General features: G+C 36.2%; 1 protein-coding gene across 2 annotated transcripts in view; it reads left to right on the top strand.

Moving 5' to 3' along the window:
- Nucleotides 1-24,237, top strand: part of NAALADL2 (N-acetylated alpha-linked acidic dipeptidase like 2) — a 505,644-nt gene that overhangs the window by 340,996 nt on the left and 140,411 nt on the right. For both annotated transcript variants that reach the window (XM_069792699.1, XM_069792700.1), the window contains exon 8: nt 17,283-17,426. In XM_069792699.1, the coding sequence (XP_069648800.1) occupies nt 17,283-17,426 (144 nt within the window). The remainder of the gene's footprint in view (nt 1-17,282; nt 17,427-24,237) is intronic.

Genomic DNA, 24,237 nt, shown 5'->3' with positions numbered 1-24,237 from the left:
CTTTGAGTGGCTATAGATATTTTTTCTGAGCAGAAAACAGATACTTGAGGCACAAATTGCAACTTTGTTACAACACTATTGGCAGGAAATAGTTTATTATAAAACTGCAAATGCTAGTTTGCACACTTGCATGAAATACAGTACCTGTGACAATAAAAAATGATGTTACATATTGTAGAGGCAATCACATAATACATCAAGTGTCACTTTAATGGAACAGTGCCAATGGAATTTACAAATGTGGCATCTATTTATTTCTACCAGTACTGAGAAGGAGATGAAATAACATGGAAGTGATGATTACTTGTGACACATTCCTTTTATGAAAATAACTGCTTTAACCCATGGTGTTATAATAGTCCATGTGCTCTTTTTATTTGTATTTCTTAATTTCTGTCAGTGAACCATGTTTTTGTATATTTGTTTGTGCTTTTGCCTATCAATATGATGGAGTCAAGAGCATCTATTATCTACTGTGAAGTTGTGGTGATAGCTTACCAGCTTTGGGCAACGTTGTGTAACTTGAGGCAAAAAATCCATGGAACTGAATTGTGACAGCAAAATAGTAGAATCAGAATAGAGGCAACATTGAGTGTTGGATTATCAAACATATTTTGAAGTAACTGCTGAATGAACTTCACAATAGTGATTAAGTAATGTGGGAGAGTAATGCTGTGTCTTTCCGACTGAAAAAATCCTTGGTGAAGCTCATGTTAGTACAACAACATGTCAGAGCTTGTTAACTCTACTCATGGGTAAGATTTATTTGCCCAGATTATGCTCTCCAGAAACATGACTACGCTGCTTCTAGTTCTGGAGCAGTCACTGTCAGTGGCAGCTCTAGCTCATGTGGCATAGGGTTTGGGGGGGGGTGGGGGGGTGCGTGCACATGCATGCATTTGTAGGCCATAATAAAGTCTTATTTAGGTAGCTGTGCCATCACACTTAGTTATTAAGCCAGAAGCCTGTGTGAGGAGATTTTACTCTAAGATCCAGACACACGCGAGTTCTGAGTCCCGAGTACTTTTAGAATTCATGTGTGTTTCTGTATATCTAACTTCAGGCATTTCAAGAGTCTTCTTGATAGATGTGGATGCTGTGGATCTTTGAAACCTTGAGGTCCCGTCTTCAGAGACAGGGATAGTCCTTGGAGATATCACAGGAGAATAAATTTTAACAGTAAGCCACTGAAAGGGAGAACGTTTATTAGCACCACCCACATTTATGAAGTTTTCAAGATACCACCATTGCAAATATCTGTAACATCAATGAAAAAATGAAATAAGGAATGTTGTGCTTGGTACTGACCTGTAGCATAAAGAGCTCCTCTTCTTGGTACAGTTTTTGCCGATAGTTTGATTAAAGTTTCTTCCATGGACTTGCGTGGTTTTACAGAAGACAGTCTGGTCTGTTGCAGTTTCAGCTTGTGAAAACAATTGACTTGCTGCAAGCTCTTTGCTAGTACTTACAGGAAAGTGGCGAATCTGGAATATCTTTTGTAGTGTATTATTATATTCTCTTCCAGTACCACTCTTCTTATAAGAGAGGAAAAAAAAAGAAGAAAAAAGAGGGGAGTTGCCTTGTGTTCAGTGGTTTAGTTGAAGTGCAAATGCTATGAAGAGTAGGATTTGCATAGGCATTTCTGTCAGTCTGTATATATTCTATATGCTGCTAGGTATCATTTAAAATTCATTAAACTTCAGGGTAACAGTCAAAATGAAACTAGTTATGTATTGATTTCTTCTCCTCCACTGCTCTTTTGGGATTCTTCTAACCTGTGTTCTTTGCTGTAAAAATAGGAAAAAAAGAAGAATGGATTTCCTGATTTGCCTGTGACTTGGGCGAGCTCTCCACATTTAACACTGCAGAAAGGAACAAAGGACAGTTCAATGCTGTAGTGTACTTCTAATCTTGCAGTAAGAAATGAGCTAGGAAGAGTGGGTTCTTTGAGGAAGCTGTAGGGAGTCTTTCCTTTTTATTTCTTTTAAAAGGAGAAGGGACTGAAAATTATTAAGGATAACTTGTATGTGTTAATTATAAACAGTGCTTTAAGGCTGCCTAAGACAATGGGAAAAATGCATGGAGCTTCTCTGCTTATGTTTTGCTTCTGAAATGTAGTATTTCAACAGAATACCACATGTATAGGCAGAAAATGTTAGAACACAATGAAAGCTAAATTAAAAAGAGTTTTGAAATCCTTTGAAGAAAAGATAATGGAGGTTTCATTGTTATATTTAATCAGGTGAACAAATATATCTGCTAACTTATGTATTTCAGTAGCTGATATCAGTATCAGGTTTTGGGAGTGGAGATGCTGATGTGCCTAGTCCACTATATGACTCCTATGGTATGCCATACTGATTATTTAGAAGGGAGGAATAAAGGGATAATGTAGTTATACATTGAGATTCTGATGGGAAAATGGGCCACTAACAGCTACCTTAGGATAATACAGTTACACTGATGCCTTTCAAAGTCAAAGCAACTGAGATTGATAACATTTGGGTTCACCAATTTAGTAGTTTCATTTTGCATCAAAGCAGCTAAAATATTTAATTTTAAAATATCCAATAAGGAGTTTAACATATTTTTAACTGTGAAGAATTTTTAGAAATTCTTTTGGAAGATCACCGATTTTAATGTTTAAAAAAAAAATGCAGCTCATTTTAAACAGTTAACTGTGGAGCAGGGAAGAATATGTAATGATAGTTGTATGCGCATTATCATCTTAATTCTCCTGGAGATTTGAGGGGCCATTAGGAGAATATGATCTATGCCTTTTCTTAAATCATGGACAGATATCTATTTTTCAATATTTTAGCTTTCTTCTATAAAGTTTCTATTGTTTTTCATGTTCCTTTTTCATTGTTCTAGCACTATGTTTTCCTTTTGTCTTTCAAAGTTATTTTATTCCGTTAGTGTTTGGTCTTTTTCAGATCATTCTCTTTTTAAGAACCTGAGATCACAAAACTCCACGAACAGGTTACTGCCAGTGAATACATTTGTTTATATGTGAATATAAACTAGCCAAAAATATTAAAAAAAAAAAAAAAAAAACAAACAAAAAAACAAACAAACAAAAAAACCCCAACCAAACAAAAAAAATCCCCAACAACAGAAAAAAATCCAACACCCAAAGAACAAGAAAGTAGCGACTGCATGGTAACTTTGGGGGAAAAAAAGTTAATTTCAAACCAACTTTTTTTCTTCTACAGAGCAAAAATACAATGCAGTGATTTACAGCTGTGGAAATATAAGCTGTAACTGGAAATAGCATGGTGTGGGAGATTTGGGTGCACATTGTTTTATACCTGTGAAGGCTTCTTTGAATTGAGAAGGAAATTTATTTTATAGAAAAATTTAATGCTAATCAATAAGGAGTTACTGTAATTCAGACAAGGCAAACATCAAATTATCTCTGGCATTTGAAATAAATTTCAGAACATTGGATGATTGAAAGGGACACTTTCCATTTAAATTAGTTTTAAGTAATAATTTCAATTATAATATTCGTATTTTCTGCAGCATTTTAATAGCTATTTAATATTAATTATTTAATAGCTATAATCTCCATTATATTTGTGGAACTGTTGTTCTTAAGTATTTACTTTGAAAAATAATCCTAAGTAGCATTTTTCAAAAATTTATGTAGGAATTTGTGTTTATCACTGACTTACAATTTAAAACATGACCTTAAATATAATATTCTGAAACAATGCTGCTGTTCTACTCTTCTTTAACAAGAAATTATTTTTTTTTAAGTATTGCCTCATTTTCTTTTTTCTTTCAAATTTTCTTTGCTTCTGATCTTCCTAACTCAAATTGTCCTTGAATTTCAGGGTGTTTAGCCTAAACATTAACTAGCTCCTCAACTCTGTTATTTCAACAAAATTATTTATTTTGCATGCCCATCTCTAGTAACACAAGCTCAGTTGTGTACGTTACCTCAGTGAGGACAGAAAGCTTCTTACAAGAGGTGGTTCAGGAATCATTTAGGGCCAAGGACTCCATTCAGAGCATTGAATGAATATTCACATACGGTGTGCTTGTGCGCAAAATAAAATCCAGTTCTCATGGGTGTTTGTAATAGCCTTCAGAAGCTGAATACAGCAGTTACAGTAGTCAGCATGAACATAATAAAACATTGCAAATACATAAGCAAGTTATTAAGTAAATTAAATACCAGTGTTTATATCTCTGAGGAGCACTGCAAATAGATTATGGTTTATATGTCTCTGTTATGTAATCCAAGTGAACCAATGCGTGTTATAAGGTTTTCCATAGATTCAGAATTTTAGGATTTTCAGAACATAGCTCTTTCTCCACTCTGTACTATAACCAGGATTAATTAAGGATCTTGAGAACACCTATATCTTCACTGTAGAAAGCTCTCATTTGAGTTTGACTTGCCAGGATTTTTTTTCCTTCAGTAATTGTAATCAAATTATTACTGGTACGTGACCAAATGTATGTACTATATCTAATCTTGCAGGTGAAAGATTAATAAATTAAAGATGAACTCAGAACTTGGAAAACTTCCATTGCAATCTGGCTTTTTAAAAACACTGATTCTTCTCCTCTGTATTTAAGTGTAGTTCTTTTAATTTGGATGCAAGCTCTTTAGAGCAAGGTGCAACCAGATAGAGATGGGGTTTTTTCAACTGCTCATATGTCTTTGATGCTTATAGTAGGAATTTAACTTGAAAATGAGCATCACTGCATTTCCAATGGCATGCTCCATTAAAACAATGTTGAATGGCATTAATATACTTTCAATTAATAGACATGCATTATTAGAAATTTTTTGACATAAGATGATACTAGTAAAATTAACACTGCAGCTTCCCTATTATTTTGATGTTACAATTAACCCTGCTAAAACAGAAAAAACTTATTAATTTTGTATCATTTTCAGACAGAATGTTAGAGGCTTTCTTGGTTTTAAACTGTTTTCTTGAGTTATCCTGTAATGCCAAAAAAAAAAAAGTTGTAACAAAGTTGTAGCACATAAGGGATGCTTATTACAGCATAATAGGGGACTATTAGCTGGGCACTAATATTTACCAATTAATTGTTTTGCCACGATAAAAACCAACAAACCAGCACTAGTTTGTATCTGACTTCCTGGCTATCTCAAATTCCTGAAATGTTATGTTTTTAGATCAGAGTGGTTTTTTTAAATCCGGCTATTATGTATGAGGCCTAAGTTACGAGTTAGAAATTGTATTGGTACTTCAGATGGATAAAATAAGTGCTTTGACTGCAATGCTTTGCATCATCTTAGGGAGAGACTTGATTCAGACAGCTGTGTCCCTGATAGCTTAAGGATTAATAGTCCAGAGTATACAATTACCAGTGTATCCCTATTTCTACCTATTCCGCCTGCTGTGTGTGGAGTTAGGGTCTGCCATCACTGATTAGAAACCATTCCAAACCACTTCTTGCTTGGTTTATCTCGAATTCAGAAGAGGCAACGCACCAATTTGAGGCTTTACAGTTGCTGTTCTGCATGCAGCTCAGCACACGAGATCGCTGTGCTACCATTCAGAGGGACCTCAACAACCTGGAGGAACGGGCTGCCAGAATCTCATGAAGTTCAACAAAGGGAAAGGCAATGTCCTGTACAGGGGAGGAACAAGCCTACGCACCTGTACCCGTTGGGAGATGATTGACTGGAACGCAGCTTGGCAGAAAAGAACCTGCAGGTCCTGGTGGACGACAAGTTGAGCATGAGCCAGCAACGTGCCCTGGCAGCAAAGGTGGCCAGCAGCATCCTGGGCTGCATTAGCAATAGCACTGTCAGCGAGTAAAGGGAGGAGATTCTTCCCTTCCACTCAGCGCTGGTGAAATGACAGCTGGAGCGCTGGGCCCAGTTCTGGCCCCCCCCGTACAGAAAAGACGCGGACATCGCGGAGCGAGTGCAGCAAAGGGCCGTGAAGATGACTAAGGGATTGGAGCATCTGACATACGAGAAGAGGCCGAGAGACGTGGGGTTGTTTGTTCTTGAGCAGAGAAGACTTGTGGAGATCTTACCAATGTGTATAAATACTTGGTGGGAGTGTACAAGAAGATGGAGCCAGTTTCTCCTCGTGTGGTATTCAGGGGATGGAGGAGGAAACTGAAGTACAGGGAATTCCCCTGAAGCATAAGGAAAGCTACTTTAGGGTGAGGATGGTCAAGCACTGGAAGCGGTGGCCTAGAAAGGTTTTGGAGTGTACTTGGAGATGCTTGAAAGCCAACTGGGCAATGTCCTGGGCAACCTGCTCTTGTTGACTCTGCTTTGAGCTGGCGGCTTGTCCTTGAACAATCTCCGTATGTCTCTTCCAGGCTCAACTATTCTGTAGTTCTGACATTATCCAGACTGCTCCGTTTGTTTAGGGGCCACAAGCCACCTTCATGTAATATCTGGACAATGCCCTCTGTTTATGTTTCAGTCTTCTCTGGTAATTTTATATGAGACTATTATCTTTTCCAATGGGGATTATTTTCATAAGTTTTGCAGATGATGGCATATTTGCAGTTCAGAGATCCAATATGGAAACTTGCTAATTTCTCTGAGGAGAAGCTTAACAGATGGCAGTCAAAAGAGTAGGTAAGGGATTGGGGTTTTTGGTTTTGGTTTTTGTGGTTTTTTTTTTTTTACGAGTGAAATGCTAATATATACAGTTATGAACGAAGAACTTAGAAATATTTTGCTGATAAGAAAACGAATGTGGCAAGGGGGAGCTACAGAGCTATGCAGAATGAGAAGAGAATGCAGTCTAGGCCATCCTGATTTGACATTCATTAACACAGTACAGAGACAAAAAGGAGAAGAAAAAAAAAAAAAGAAAAACCCTAAATGTGTACCTTAATACTAGAATGTAGCATGCATAGAATTGTTGCTTTAAATCAGAGTATTCGCACAGAATAATAGCACCTCATACACCACTGCAGAAATATTCCAAAATATCAACAGTAATCGTTCTTGAGGTCTGACTCAACAGAGCATATGTAAACCAGCATTTTTTACATATGGATAGACAGTGAAGACATACTGTTGGTTTGCCACAATGCTGGCAGGAAGGAAGGAACCAAAAATATATGCAGAAGGCTGAGTCAATCTGTGTGCTGTGATTCAGTATTTATAATAGTCCTTGGGCTGACAAGGGGATTCTTGTTGCTTTTGACTCTGATTACGTAGTTGTGTGTACGCAGGCATCTGTCCTTTAGGATCTGACCTGTAATTAACGTCTCATTTCCGATCAGTCATTACTCAGCTATTGCATGGTGATGATAGATTTACCAGTTAGTTCTTTTATAAACCAGACCCTAGCATGCTAACATTTTTTTTTTTTTTCCTATGTGAGGATTGTATTATCTGGCTCTGATTTTTAAAATGTAAGGTGAGGGGGTGCTCCCTTACAAATCAAAACACAAGCTGTTTTTTTAAAAAAATAAGAACCCTAGAGAAAATGGAAACTCTAAAGTTGTTGTTCGTGTGTTTGTTTGTTTGAAACTGTAAGTAGTTTTTCAATTTATGTGCATATTTAAGTGTTGTTCTGTGCCAAGGAGCAGTCACTTTGCGTTGCAGAGGACAAAAGTATCCTGTGTAATTGTGGTTAGACAATACAAGGCTTTGGGAGGAACTGGAGGAATTCCTGTCGCCCCATCTACCTCCTCTCCCCAGCTTATCTCGTACTCTGCTGATTTATCTGTTAAGAGCACTGCTGTGATATGGGTTGGGGAACTGATCTAGCTTTAAAGAACTTAAAGAAAGTTTGCTGATCTGGTTCATAGTATGGCCAATGAAACAATTGTGCTGGCACAAATAATGGCACTGCAGTGTAGGGAGAGGAATAAGTAACAAGCTGTGGGAGAAGGGGGAGACTTCAAACCCTTGGATGACCCCATAAGTCATCAAACTGAACATGTGACTTTCCATGATTTCCAACAAATATGGAAGAATGAATCAGAGAGAGAGATTTTTGTAAGAAAAGCATAGTGTACCACAGATAACATATGCAATTTTATTTCATGTTGTCCACCAAATATATACAGACAGCACGTGATTCTGAGTCATTGCAGTGTTCACTACATGCCATGAACAAAATAATTGGTATCCTAAACCTGTCACTTTCAGTGTTTTCTTAGAGATTTTCTATTTCCATTCCATTCCTTGTAGAGTGTTACAGGGCTTTTATTATTTTTAATAACAATAAATCTCATTATTTTGGGTAAATAGGACTCCATGGTTGTTTGTAACCAGAACAATGATGGCATATGTAACCTGATGTATATTCTTGCTGCTGCAAACATATTTCACCTAAAGCAAGACAGTTATTTTGCTGTTTGTAGTCTTGATCATCACTGAAGGGAAGGAAATCTGTATCAGTGTCTCATTTCCATGTTTCTGGTTTGTTTCGTCTACAGTGGCCATCACCAGTGTAGAAAACCAAGGTTTATTTCATGAAGGAACAAGCTGTAAGACCAGCCCATTAACTCTTGAATGTGCCCGAAGTTGCTTATTTCTTGAAGTGGTTAGTAGGAAACATAATTCATGCAGGAGGTGCTTTGTGCCTTCTCTGCTGGTGTGACTTAATGGTCCTGCTATTGAGCGGGATACCCATGCTTGGTGGCTACCGGGATCCTTTTTGCAGGAGTGAGAGAAATCTTTGATTCTGCTGGGCAACCATAAAGTGAACTGACCGATACGTTAGTCCCTATTCTCATTCTTGCATCTTCTTCAAAAAACATGGGAGAGAGAATAACCAGCCAATTACTATAGCTAGCCATAAGATAGAGAAAAGCTGCTTGCCCACTCAGATTACAAGGGCTGCTGCATTATCATCTTTGCTGTTTTTCTCAGTGTGGGCTGCGACCAGACAGGACAAGGAAACCAGTATCAGAAACTATGTAAGGTCTGACTGGAATATGGCACTGCAGATTGGAAAAGGCAGTTATAAAATCTGAGTATTATAACTTGCTTTTTTAGAAGAAACGTCATTTACTTACCTTGGAGGAAAAAAAGCATTATGGAAGCAAATGTAAAGTGCTTATGTTCAAGATTAAGTATGCATCTATGAACTATATTATAAAATATGAAGTCTGGAATGGGTTTCATGTCACGTAGTAACTTACGCTTATATAATCTGATGTTTTCAAAATTCTTGCTTTCAACAAATATTTAAGGGAATGATCCAACCTTGCAGTAGCAGAATATGGGATCCGATGATGTTTTCTGTGTCCATTTCAACATAGCCGGCCAAATTCATCAGTAGTACAACCACAGTCAAGGGAGTAAACTTGAGCTAGGGCTGTGCTTGACCCAGGGCGTATAGACAGATGGGACAGACCCAAGTAGCTCTCAGACAGAAACCAAAGTGTATTTTTTCAATGAAACTAATAAAAAATTCCATAATGTGTTTGGCACTTGAATTCAAAATGTTCTATAATATTTCAGTTTTAAAAGCCACCTCTGTCAAGCTTAGTACATCAGTTTGATTTGTGTTCCCTCACGCACACACACGTACATACACACTTCCTTCTGAATTCTAGTTCAAGAACATCATATAGTTAATAGTCTGGGAAACACATTTTCTGGGAGCAACAAATAGGTACATTTCAAACATAGACTTGCCAATATAGGATTCATGATGTAGTTTGAGAGAAAGATTTAAGAAGTCCAAGTATCTGTCTGATAACTTAATATTTTGGATTATGCAGTAATTGTGAACATCAGAGCAATCACTTCAAGCACTTTTGCTGAATTAGATTTGGTTAATACCTCTACGTATTTTAGAAAAATACAAAATATCAGTTAACAATAGATTTGCTGTAGAATTATTTTATTATGCTATGTTTGAATCACTAATTTGGTGCAAAGATTTCAAGTTTAAGTAAGAATCATGGTATTTATTTTTGCAGTCCTTAATGGTACTTATTACCCAATTTGAGAGTCAGATAACATGGTTGCAGCAGTTTGTGGTCAATTTTTTACGTGGCTAATGTTTTTGAGTGTTTCCAATGTTTCTGGCACTGATTATTTTCCCACAGACACCCTTACAGTATGAAGTACCTGTGTTCTTAAATTTAATGAAGGTAGAAGATGCTAAGCAGATTTTTCAGTATTAAGAATACCTCAGATAGGATCCAACATTAAATACAGAAGTTTTGAAGACACTGGTTTGAATTCAGCATGCATGCAAAGAACATATTATGCAGAAACTGAAATCTATGATTATTGGATTTTTTAATAAGCTTATTTTTAAGGTATTGAGGGCTATTTATTTTTTGTCTGGTACCCCATACAACTTCTGTCAACCCTTTTGAATATCTACCATCACTAATAATTTGTATGTCACATGGCCCAAACTACTCTGTCAGCAGAGGGTTTCTTTCAGTTCAGTAGCCAGACTGAAATCTAGCATTTGCTAACACATGAAGAACTGAGAACTACCTTATCCTTTCTCCCCTGTTACGTTCCATTGTTACTAGGACATCAGAAAATGTTTTAGTTATTGGTAATATGTGGAAGAATTGCTCTTTCCTTTTTAAGACTTAGTGGTTACAGAATTGTGGAATACACAAAAAGGAAAAACTTTACTTCCATGTCAATTGGTGTAGAAGCGTTAAGTAATTTTGCTCTATTTTGGCCACTTCTGTGTCATTTGAATGATGAGCTACTATAACAACCTAAGTGGAAAGGGGGATTCAAAATGGTGAGAGTATTGTGAAAAGTTTTTTTGTTTGTTTTGTTTTTTATTCTTGCCATTTTATTAAGTATTTTTAGAAGGGAATGGGGGATTAATGAGATGTTTTTGCGTCAGTATGTCAAAGTAGTTTTGTTTTTACAAAGTAGATGTGTTGCTTTTTATTCTATTTATCTTAAAAAGAAACAAAACTGACAGTATTTTTAAAGTACATTAAGTAGGCATTAAGACAAGAGAGATTTGCACTAAGAGACAGGGGAGTGACATTTTTTTCTCTTTCATATTGGTTAAGCACATTTCCTTGAGAGGGAGGGAAAAAGATGACAGTCCTGGAGGTATATTTTCTTCTCATATCAGCTATGGAATTTCTAGTTTTATCTTTAGGGACAACAGAAAACTGTTTAAAGATACAGTCTTGGGTAATATGTACTGATATTTGCATCCACTCCATTGATAAAATGTGATGTAAAGAGAATACAGCAAATATACTTTGTAAAGCAAAACAATATCTCTATAGTGTTATGTATTTTTGTATGTATCAATGAATGTATGGTCTTGTTAACTCTTGGGAGTTGATCACAGGTGGTGTGATATCTTTGTTTTTCTTCTAAATGCTTTTTGTTAACTCTTGACATCATGAGACTGTGGAATTTTTTAAAAAGTGTTTTTAAAGAAGTCTCTTTATCCATCACCAATGCAAATTAAAATTTGAAAATGTTTTTCAGATACTTTCTGAGTACTCTCAGTAACTTGTTTTCCTTCTAGGCGATCCTCACTGCCTTTAAGTTCTGTATTTTCTGTAAATGTGCGTAAATCTTTTATAGGCATGGCCATCTTTCTCACCCATATCACAAATCAGTACATAGTTCTAAGCATCCCTTGTCCATGTGTGAATCGTGCATCCTGAAACGCAAGCTGCCACAATGCTGTTGTAATTGGCAGAACAGTTCATCATCTCCTGCTTCATTGCCCATAAAGCTGCTTTGAAAGTCCTTAGTTGGGGCTGCTGTTAAAATGCCTGGTTGCAGAATTTCAAAGTTCTTTTTTTACAAAAGAGAAGCAAATGTTTTTATCTTCCTCCATATTGCTATCAGTGGCTAGTGAAGCAAAGTACTTCAAAATTGATGTATGTTCCACACTGTAATTCTAGTGGATAATTCATAGAGAACTTAATAAAGACATAGCAGGGAACTGCTTGTTACCACTTCTACTCCATGGGCATCTGCTTCAGGTTCTGCTCTTCTCTTGAGTAACATTTTTCTACACCAGTTAGTTTTCTTATCCTTGACGATATTTTTAGCTTATACCTCTCAAGATTCTCTAAGTCTGAGGCTATGGGCTTCTCCTTCCCATTAATAAAATCCATTCTGAGTTCCATTTTAAGCACCATAGGGCAATTAGTACCATTTTCTTTACTTTAGAGAGATGGAGGAAGACCTCTCCATTTGACTTCATATGCAGAAAAAAACATGTATCTGACTTTAAAACTCCAAACACTGAGCAGATGTGGGGCTTTCCCAGAATTTCCTGTTCATAAGTACTTGGAGAACAGCATCAGTTTTTCTGGATCAGCATTCTCACTGTATCTATTTACAGGAAGAAGTGACAGCCAGAATCAGTTTATTTGTCTTCCCATGTTTAAAGGGAGAATTATGGAAGGAGAAAAAAAATGTTAGTGACTTTGTGAGGTGTAGCAGATGGGTACATTTTATATCAGAGGTTAGACGGGATCTGTATTCTGAGCGTCTGCTTGAACCAAATCCTGCAAAGTATGACTATACTCATGCTAATAGTGCCACTGAAAAGTGTATATGAAGTCAATAAGATGTCTTAGGGAAAGGTGTCACTATGTGGAATTATTCATTGGAAGAGCAAGGTGCAGAACCAGCAGCAACAAAAAAATCCTCAAATCTTGATGTATAATGCACCAACGTGAACAGTGTAAGCCTTGTCTAGCAGTATTAATTGATAGTGCGAAGGCTTAATTGAAGGCTGCTTTTTGAGTAGGAAGAGTCATGTCTGTCTTAAAAATGCTGCTTAGGGACAGTATTTTAAGCAGCTGTAGCTGAAGATGTAACAAAATAGCTGCTGCATGGCAGAATTATGATTAACAGTAGTGATGCGGTTTTAGTACCTAGAGCCACCAATCAGGCGGTGGAGTCTCCCTGTAGTAGGCACTGCACAGTCCCTTTCAGTCTGGGCGTGTGCTTAGCTGTAAGTGGGGAATACCACAGATAAACTGATTTTGCAGGGAAGTGTAAAGAAATTATCGTGACGAGCTTTATGAGAAGCAGTGGAAGCCTAACAGCTGTTGAATGTATCAGCAAAGTTGGGGGGGAAGCTGTATACAAGTTCAAAGTGCAAATAATCTACATGTCTATGATGTGTCAGGTTTTACGTCTTTGGTTTTGTCATGGTTAGCACAAGGTCAAGTGTTGACAAAGGGCAGTGCAGAAGATATGCTGGGAATGCGTAAATGGAAGAATACCTGTTTCACGGAAATGCATTGAACTGATTGTTCACTTCAGGCAATTGAATGACAGAATCATCTTATTTAACCAAACGCACTTTATTCTGTCTCTTATGCTTTAATTTATTCTCATCGTGTGCTGTGAAGTCCTGTTTGGAGTGTCTATTCTCAGCATAAAACTGTTTGTCAAATTTCTATTAAGCTTAAGGTGAAAAATTAATGAGCCATTCACTTCAGATATTTCAAAACTAATACTGCTCTATTATTAATGCAGCAGAAAGTCAAAGATGTGGGTATGTACAATTACGGTTCAGTGTTCAGTCAGACTATACTTTTTTCCATATTTTGGGGGGACATCATTAAAACAGTATTTTGGGTCACAGAAGGAATTATTTTAATGAATTTTATCAGTAAATTTTTTAGACACCTTTATTAATTTTTTGTTTTATCAGATCCTGGCAGAGGGTGACTTTAATAAACAGATAATGATGAAATGCAATATTCTGTCCAATCTTTCTCTGAATCTGGAATTTTAATAAAAATGAACAGAAAGTTGATTCTATAGCACAAACTTTTTAGACAAAAATAAACAAAAACCTAATTGGGTAATACTGAAGAAGCTGTGGGTGAAGCAGTATTCTTTTGACTAGAGAAGTATGACATGGTGACTTCTGTTTCATGTGCTCTGATTTTTCAGCCTTGGCAAGTCATTGAAACGATGGTAAAATTGTACTTTAACCCAGAATTGAGTGGCATATGGTACAAAAGTAATACTGTTAAATTTTCCCAATAAAAACTTTTCAGAAGTCTGAGAATATGTTACCAATGCCAGTAAGTTAAGTGGTAGAACACTACGAAATACTAGGTTACAAGTGTGTATCCCAGACTGAGCAGTATGGAAACTGATGCTCAAGGTTTGTGCTTGCATTGAAAAAGAAACCACAAAACACAGTAACTGCAAAAGTAGAAAGGTAGTCCTCACTTTCTATGCAGAAACTTTCTAAAGATTGCCTCTTTTTGTTCTCCTAAAATTATCTTAATAATTCATTAGGATGTTTTTCTTCTTGCGATCTCCAGAGTCTTTCTTAAATTAATAGTGGTTTGGGGCCTGGCACAGTTAGATTGTTAGACTTGCACAGAGGAAGGGATTCTGTTTCTTGGAAGATTTTCATGCTATAAAACTAAATTTCATTACAAGCAAAATCTCAAATTTAAATTATTCTCAAAGCATTTGTTGTGCTCACAGATCCTGAAAGCACTATGTGCTCCAAGGAGTTTGGCATCCAGCAGGGAAAGAGCAAGCTAGAATCTCACAAAGTTCTTTCGATACATTGGTTTCTTTATGAAGTTGCACTGCACTGTTTTGCAGTTGGAACAGCACCAAGCCCATGAGTATTTAAAAACTGAATGATTGTGCTTTAACTAGTAGCCCTGGAAACCTCCAGATTTTTCAGTGTGCGCTGTGTTTTACTGGGGAGGTTTGTCTTGAATCTTTCACTTTTGAATCCTGATCATGATGCAGATAGCTTTTCTTAGTCTCCTAAACAAGGTACTCTCATGGCAACTAATAAATGGCTGGCAGAGGGAAAGGAGTTCTTACTTTTTTTTTTTTCTTAAAGCATTTTTAAATCTTAATTCCAGAAAAAAACTGCTTTTTTGTAAATAGTTCAGGAAGTTCGGTTACTAGAGAATCATATAGAAATCGGGCCTGGATAATGTGTCAAGAGGTCATCTAATCTAGCACCTTCCCTCAGGGAGGGGATCAACCATATTTATGTCATTCCTGACATGTTTAATCTTTTTTTTAAAAAAGATTTCAGTTGTAGAGATTTTACCACCTGCTTAGCCATGTCTTTATGAATTCCTCCTATTAAAAAGTTATTCTTCCAGATAACTTAAACCTCCCTTTCTATATTTTAAATCTTTTTTTTCTTTTTTTTTTTCTGTCCCATACTTCAAACTCCATCTTATATTGTGGAATGATTCATTTTTAAACATGGGAGGTTTTCTCCTCTAAGTTGTTCTCGAAAGTGTATCTTTCACAGTTTATTCAGGTGTGAAGCTCAAGGTATGGGTAAATGGAGAAAGGAGAGAAGCTTTTCATCTGCAATGTTTTGAGCTTCATTTCTCCTGTAATACAGTCTGTAGATTGACAAACAGCAGACAGAAAATAATGTCTCAGTTACACATCTCTGATGGATATTTTATGATTCTTTTTGATTCCAGAAACAGACTCTCAAAGCTTGAGCAAACTGATTTTACCATCAATTTTCTGAAGTAACAACTTTGAGAGATTTTTCAACCCTGCCCAACTTTGATAAGACAAAACTTTTTCTAAATTTGAACCAGTTTCACCTTTCCACTTAAAATTTTGTCTGAATCTTTCAGAGTGAACACTGGTAACATTTCCACTGTGTATTAAAGCTGAACAACACTTTTTTTTTTTCCATAATTAAATGTTATAGCCTTGGTTGATTTTTGCATTATGATTAAGGGCACACTGTAAGAAGTCTCAGGAGCTTCTAGCACAAAAAGAAATTAAAAAAAAGGAGGATGTGTGTGGATTTTTTTATATTGTGGTTCAGTAACAATGCTCCTGATAGTAATTTTATAGAAATTTAATAGGATATGTGCTGCTGATTTCTGATAGCTTCTTCCCTTTGTGACTGTAGTCACACAGGATGTAAAGGATGCCTTCTGTTTGTAAAGAGCTCCACGTCAACAGAAGGTGTGGTATTTGTTTCGCAGAGGTCTTGGAGAGAGGCCTTGTATTCTGAATCTCTAGTTGGAAGTTTGGAAATGATTCAGTATGGGCAGAAGGCTTTTAGATTTTTCCATGTTGTTCTAGAGCTGTTTTCTGCCCTGTGCTATGAACCTCCCCTCCTTTTCCATGCTGGGTTTTTAGTCTGCAAGACTATTCTTGCTTTCCATGGGAAGAGATGATGCCTTTATTAGGCCAGCTGAAGTAGTTGAGAAAATCAGATGAGCATTTTGTCCTGAAGTGCTTCAGAGCATTTCCATGTGCAGAGTTTGCCTTTTTTTTCCAGTTCTGTCAGTTGGTCTCCCAAAATATCTCATCTCATCAGAAACCTTCCAATGCTTATGTGTTGGACAATCGTGTGTATGGAAACTCACGGGTTTTTTTCAGTTAAAGGGAGATTTTAAAATATGCTGAGAGAATCTGCCGATACCGTGAGGTTTGTGCTGTGGCTTCTTAAGATCTTAAAGCTGTAAATGAAGTATTCTGATGCTTTCTGATCCGTACCTTCCTCCATTTGATGTGTCTGTTTAGTACGCTCTTATTCCAGACCTCCTTCAGGTGAGCCTTCAGCCTTCCATCACAGAAACACACCTGCATTTATAAAATAAATTATAGTCAGTTTAGCTGCATTGAACTCACTTTGAGTCAATGAGATAATCAGATTATATTCTTTAAAAGAGGAAGGTATATATAAAAATTTTCAGGCTTTTTGGTATATGCAGGGAAGGACGTCTCATCATGTTGCCAGTATATCATCACGTGCATCCTCTGTGATGTGTTTCTTGTCAAAGTTCTCACAAAACCTTGTTCGTGTGATAGCTCGCCCCTTGAAAAGTTTTAGTGCTAAGTGCCAAGCACAACTTCTGTAGAATTTAAACATTTTAGCATCCCTAGCAAAACCAACAGCCTTATCAGTAGTAGCGTCATTCAGTGCAGACAGATACTTACGCATGATTTCAGACTGTTTAAATGTCTGCTCTTCCCTGTAAGGCTTACTTGAATTTGTAAGTTATTGCTGATCAGTAATCCTATTCTTCACCGATTCCTTTAACTACACAGCAACTTCACTTGTTGTGTTTAAGTCACATGCAATCCAATGTCTGCTTGGACTCTGACAGTTTTTTTTCTTGTGGAACTATTCCCCAAACACTATAATATATACATGTGTTTTTGTGGCACATGTTCTTGAAGGGATTTTTATTTTTTTTTCCAGTAAGTTTAGTACAAAATAATGGCTGCTTATCTAAATCGGTTGTTTTAAGCTGTATTGTAGACATTTGCTTTTTTTGTTTGGTTTATGCAGAAGAGAAATCTTCTAATTCTCATTTACTAAATTGCTGTTTTCTTTCTGTTGTTTAAGAGGGAAGCTACAGACAAAATCGACTGAACCTCTCAACACTGTTAGTACAACCAATTTCTACAGTGCTTGCCAAAAAACTCGTTTCCTTACCTGAGGACACTGTCCAAAAAGATAGGTGTATTCCCCTCCAACTGCCAGCTACAGGTAATGCTTTTTAAATAATCTTTCCTTCAAACTATGAAATGTTCTTCAAGGACTCTAAATCCATTTTCTATAACTGTATATAACTAAGAGGTTTAGCTGATTATGAGTATGTTTTCCTTAGCTGCTTTCTAGAAGACACTATGAACAATCTAAAAATTACACTCCCAAAATCTGATAGATGGAAGTTTTGGGTTAAAAAAAAAAAAAGGTCTCTTAGTATAGGGCATTAAGCTCTAATTCTTAATATTGATTTTAAAACCCTCTGTTTAGATACCATCACTAGGGAGACTTTGTTAGTGCTGCAGTACAGTTTGTTAGGCCTTGTTGTACTATTAAGAATGTGATTTTAACATTAAGGCACCAGTATCGGTATTAAAGTTATTCTGTGTCTTTTTTCTGCCTCTGGCATAATAATATTATAATTCTAAACAGTGATGTGTCTTTCTGTGTTCCTTAATTTGTATCTGTTATAGAATAAACAGTGTATTGTTGTCTGAACCTTCAGGCACCTTTTCCTCCCAAGTTTCACCAGGAAAACGGTCATCATGATAAGAACAAAATACCTTGAGTAGTGCTAGATGTAATGAAAGAATGCATTCAGAGTATCCCTTCAGAGAGAATGCCATTAGCAAAGTCATACAGATTATTGCTTGAACAAACTTATTGCTGATGTGAAAGAATAAAGTGAGCATACAGTCTTCCAGCAAAGATCCTGCACAGTGTTTCAATGAAGGAAGGAACACCTTCCAGATAACATTCTAGCTGAGATGCATGTTTAAACAGTAATTCTGTCTTGGTTTTTGTGTTGTACTAGTCTATCTTTCACCAGAAAAAAAATGCAGAAAAAATGGTATATTTTATTATAACGCCTCTTTAAATGATTTGATTTGAAGCAGTGGTCTTGGAAGGGGGGAGGCAAATTAAGTTAGCCACTGTATCCTGTGCTAAATGCAGTGATGATAACAGTAAAAGCAAATTTTAAGGGCAACCATTGTACTATCAGATATGTGCTATATCACTTGTTTATTGCTTTTGGAAAGTTATTGTGGAAGAGGAATACAATACGACAAGTCATAAAAAAGGTTGATTAATTTTATGACTTGTGTTAGCATTTGTAGTTATACATACTGAAAAGAAAGGCAGAAAGAGCTCACGCTTCATGGCTTGAGCTGTTGTGGTTAGGCAGGACTATTACTTTCCATGCATGGCTGACCAGATGCTTTAAAGATGAACTGATCTTCCCCACAACCTGTAGACAAAGACTAAATAAATGGGAAAAGGTCATTTTGGAAGGAACAAATGCTTAACTATGCCAGGTAGGATGTGTGAAGCTTGCTAGCATTATAGGAATTTTCAACAGCGGAAGTGTCTGAAGAAAAGCATGAACTTGGGCTGGCAAGTGACACTCATTTTAGAAAGATAAACGGCTGCGCTGTGTCTGTTTCTCAAAAGGTTTTGTGTGGAGGCTGCAGGACAGAATCACCTAAAAGGGTACCTTATGCTACTTTTTCTGTGACAGGTGCGGCACGTCTGTTTTATTTCCCTGAGAAGGCATGAATTCTGTGTGGTAGAAAATTTCGGGAAAGAAAGAATATTCCAAACTAGCAGTCTAGTAAGAGCCGATCCATGCCCGGCTTACTCTGAGTGAATAAAACAGCTTGTGTCTGATTTCATGTAAAGCTTCTGAACCTCAGTAATCCATGTGGGATTTTTTTTAAATATTCTTAATTTATTGATCAAGTAGGGTCTATAATAAGAAGCCTTGCCTAATTCTGTAATGCATTGTCATATATTTTGCCTTAAAATAATGGTGAAACTGTAGATGTGCCAGAGCATATAGTGTGCTGAAGTGTTCAGCAGCAGCCTTAAAGGAAGAGATAAGAGTGGTATCATGATAAGAAATCTTGTATAACTATTTAATAATAACAATAACAGCTAAAGAGAAAATGCTGAACAGAGCAATGCATATGAGAACAGTGAAGGCTGGATTTGCAGTCTTCCTGTTGATTTGAAGAAGCTTAAGAGAGAGATTTCACTTCTGACATAGAACTCATCACTTATCTGTCAAAAGAGGTGAAGGAGCAATTCAGATGATGGGTTGGCTTAAAATTTGTTAGAATAAAATGATTATCATTCTCTCATCAGTATGTTTCAAAAAAGCTGAACAGCAGATTCATCAGTAATGATTAAACATTTATATATAGTTTTCTCCCATTGCCTCTTTTTTCCCTTAGCCTTGCAGTTTTCAAGAGACATAACGTGACAGAGGGAATGGGAGGATCTGGAGAGAAACATCCGAGATATATCGAATGCTTAGAACCTACAAAGCAAATAGTGGGAATTGAAGTTAGTTATTAGTTTTGTGTTAGTCGAAGTTAGTAATTAGATTTGCTTTTTGGTTACTATGGTGCATCATTGTTAATCCTCACTAATCTGAAATTCTGTGGTCCCATGAACTTTTTCCCAAAAATGGGCAATTAGAAGGAATTTAAAAGTGAAGTTTTATTGAGAAGCAGTATGCCTCTGAAGCTTTCTTTTTTTTACAGAATATTACTGGAATTATTTGCTAGAACATAGTGAAGATTGCTGTAAAACTAAAGCACTCCTACAAACATAAATGAAGAAAGTCCTGCTGAGTTGCAGTAAACTTTCTTTGTTGTGTAAGTTACCTGCCAGTTGGTAGATTTCAGTCAGGTGCAAATCATCTGTTTTCAATGAATCTCTTGAGTATTTAAAGTAAATCTGTGTAGTGGAATTTAATTTACAAAGTGTTTTTCATCACTAATGACCATGTACTTTGGTGTTAAATGGAAAGCCTTGTAGCCTGGAAGTCTGGTAGTTAAAAACACTAAGGAGATATATGTGTAATTTTTCTCTTTGGCTTGAAGTGTCAGTTTTCGTACTCATTAGATTTGCATCTGAGAAGATAGAAGATGACAAAGATCTAGGATTTCGCTAGTGATCAATCTCCAGCTGTCTGTGGCAGAAGGGCAGACCTTAGGATTTCACAGACCAACTTGCATGTTTAAATAGCTTTCATTATCATATGGTATTGTGGTGGTGCAGATGATATATATCTCTTTGCATCTGTCTGCACGCATGTGTGAATTCACCTAGGTATATTCTATTGAATCTCTTTGTAAATGTTAAATTAATCAGTGATTAAGCGTTACTAAATCTTGTCATTTACCTCAAACTGTAAATGAACTTCAGACCGCTGCTACACACATAATCCCTTAGACATAAACCTTTGCCCAAGTCTGGGACTAGGAGCAGATCCAGCCGCACCTAAGCTCCAACAGGAGTTTAGAAAGCAAGGGGATTTTCTCTGAACCTCCTGACTCAATGGGAGGGTCTCCCCTACCTTTCTGTACCCCTCATCTTTGTACAAATCATTAAAAATCAATTTTAACTCAATTGTAGTTTGTACGTTTCTCCCTTATTGTTTTATGTTTTCAGTCTCTATATAAAACATTCTAGTTTGATTCTAACTTGATTTTTCTTTGTACACTTCACCCATGTATCAAGTAACATAGTGAACCTTGCCATCGAACTTTGTAAAGTCACGCTTTTTATAATTTCCTGTTAAATCATGTTTGCTAATACCTGTGACGGTGATTCTTTAAGGGGTCCAAACTACTCAATTGCAACAGGTATGTAAAGAAGACAGTGCTGCATTTTTCAGAGGTTGAATGGAAGCCTGAGGAATTTGTGTTGCCAGACTTGTAAATAGGGAGATCAAGGGAATATTGTCTGAAAGGTTCTCAAGTGAGATTCTCTGTAGAACTTAGGAAAAATATGATAACATGGTATATGAAGAAATGTGTTCGCATTTCTAAGTAGCTGTTTAAAATTATAGGAAACAATAAGCGAAATAAAAATTGGTTTTAAGAGTGAAGAGATGGAGATAGTCACCAACGGAGATAAGGATTATGTGATGGAAGATGTTAAAGTTATTCACAAATGGCTATCAATAAAGGTCCCTTCCCTCCTTCCCCTTCAGCCACAGGACATTGTGCATGCTAAAAATTTATGTGATTCAAAAAGGGCTACTTAAAAATTCACCGAGAAAAAAAAAACTAATCAAGAGAGTTTAAACACACAGCCCCCTACCCCACCCCTTGGCTAAGCAACTTTCAAGTCACTGGAGGACACAATAATGTCTTAGGAAAGAATTGCTATACACTCATCCTATTCTTACGTTCTTCTCCACATACATGTTGTTGGTCACTCTTGGAGATAAGGGCCAGTTGGTCTGACCTAGTATGCCTGAGCAGTCTAACTCAAATTACAGGAAGTATAATGCAAGCATTCATGCATTGATCTCACTTAAAGGATTCTAAGTTTCTTTAGCCGACTGATGTTTAAATCCAACCCTATTTCTCTCCTCATCTAGATCAACCAAGATCATTGAGGTGTTATTTCAGAAAATATCAGTAGACTTAACATACACAGAAGAAGATCCCATTTCTTACGAGCTTTTAATGTCTTTTGCTGTGAAGTAGGTGTAGGTTTTTACATTTTGACTTATAAAATAGTAAAATCAAAGCATGAATAGTGTAAGTAACTTGAATGATATCAAGCACTGTGTGAATAATAGAGCCAGGTATACAAAGACTCCCAGCATTCTGCTGTAGCCAGTAAAATGACTCGGTTCAAAAAGCTTTTTAGGTAGAATCATTTGATCTTTTATAACCTTTTTTAGCCTACAAAATACAGTCATTGAGCAATACTGAATCATCTTAATGACTGCAATGCAAAACTTCATTGTAGGCTGCAAACAAATCCACATCCTCTGCCAAAAACGATGAGAGTGGAACAAATAATCGGAAGTGACTGTTACTGAAAAGGTTTGTAGCATAACATAAAGAAGAATTTTTGTAAGACTTTGAACATCTATTTTATACAGTTCCACATGTCAGATGGTCATTATGCTGAGTTTTATAGTCAACTCTAATCATGGGAAATTGGAATCATTAATTATACAAAAGGAATAATCGAAAGAGTCCTTTAGTCTCCATATTATACGATCATCGTCCAAGACAAATAAAGTTCTCTGCCAAGTGCCGCACTAGTGCAAATCAAGCCTGTCTTCTTTTCAGTCAGAGGAAGGGCATGAAAAGATAAAGGATATATATATTCTCATATTAAGCTACAGCCTTGTGATGTTGTTATATGTGTTTCTCCTTTGTTGCTTACTACCTGTCAGAGAAAAGAAAGCGCACCGTATTTAATAAACTCTGGCTCTGCCATCATAGACTATGATCTCAATATGCAAACAATCCCATAATTTCTAGGTATTTGCGCTATGCTAAACATAAATCCAAGAAAACAAATAGAGAAAGATGCCAGCATATCGTGTGGCAGTGCACGTTACTGTAGAAATAGAATGATGTTCTGCAGATATTGCTTACTGGCATTTCAAAGTAGTATGTATTAAATAGGAAAGTCAGATGTAATACAGACATACTGTATATGAAAACTTACAAATATTTATACTAATACTCTTGGATTTTCTTTTTGTGATTGCTTTAAATTCTGTTCTCTTTTTAAATAGAAGTTCATGAAAAGAATTAAGCATAAACAGTGTGAAGCATTTTTTTATATATCTTCCTCTCTACTCCTGCCTGAAGCCTCAAGAATGTTTTCTACCAGAATTGTAACTGATGAAGACGTATTTTCAGAATTCTGTTCTATGCCATTATTTTTCTGTGCAACGCTTTGGTTTTGATTGCTGTAAAGCAGGTAAAAAATCTCTCAAACTAGTGTGAGATTATGAAATTCAACTAGACAATATGAAGCATTCTTGAAATTCATAACTATGTTTGATATTGAGTGTGCCATATTTATTCTGTATCACATTAGGCCATCCCAGTTTAGAACCTCTTTAAAGGACTTTGTTGTAGACTTCACTTGTTTTCAAAAGCTTTTCGTCTGAATAGATTTATTGTTGGATTCCCTATTGTAGGTCAGAAAATAGGATCAAGTAGCAAAAAGTTTATTCGTTAAACTCCTCGGACCAAGATTAGGCTTGAGGACTCAGGGCCTATGAATATCTATTTAAAAAGAAGAATAGATTGTTAGTAGGCAACATGGTTAATCAAATCAAAGTCTAGCAGGGAAAAAAAAATAGGGATACTAGATTTCAAAGTGACCAAATCTAGATGGTGGATTGCTTATATAAAAAGAAAAAAAAAAAGGCTTTTTGTTACAGGGGCGTCTGTCTAGGAGTTTTGACTTATTCCTGCACAAATAATTTTATAATTCAACAATAAAGTATATTGTCATAGATTAAGTATTGATTTTTGCATATGGAATTTGATAGTGTTGCACAATATTTTTTTCAGAGATTGTATCTAAATTATTAACTATATACTATTGTATAAGTTTATTTGCTTTTGTAACTATGTAGTTATGTTGCATATAGCATTTTTGTTATGTAAGTTGTATTGTTACATAAACGCTTATGATTATATATCTTAGTTTAAAGTCCTATGCTTGAACTTAATTGAAACCTTCTATAAGTTTTTGCAGTCAAATTGACATGCTGAAATACTGAGAACTAACTGAAATATATTTTTCACAGTACAGTAAGATTTCAAAAGCCCACTAACTAGGCAGTCTAATGAAAATGAAGCATTTGTTTCAAATGACAGCAAAATCTGCTTTTATATATGTTTGAAGGTATACTTGCGATATCGGTGTATTTAACATGGTATTCCAAATATTACATACCAGTCTATATTATTCCATACAGTATCACCAATAGAATATAAGAAACCTATGACATATTTGATTATTCATTATATGT

The sequence above is a fragment of the Haliaeetus albicilla genome, chromosome 9 (genome assembly GCF_947461875.1).
Source record: "Haliaeetus albicilla chromosome 9, bHalAlb1.1, whole genome shotgun sequence".
NCBI lineage: Eukaryota > Metazoa > Chordata > Aves > Accipitriformes > Accipitridae > Haliaeetus > Haliaeetus albicilla.
This window is presented reverse-complemented; position numbering and strand designations above follow the sequence as displayed.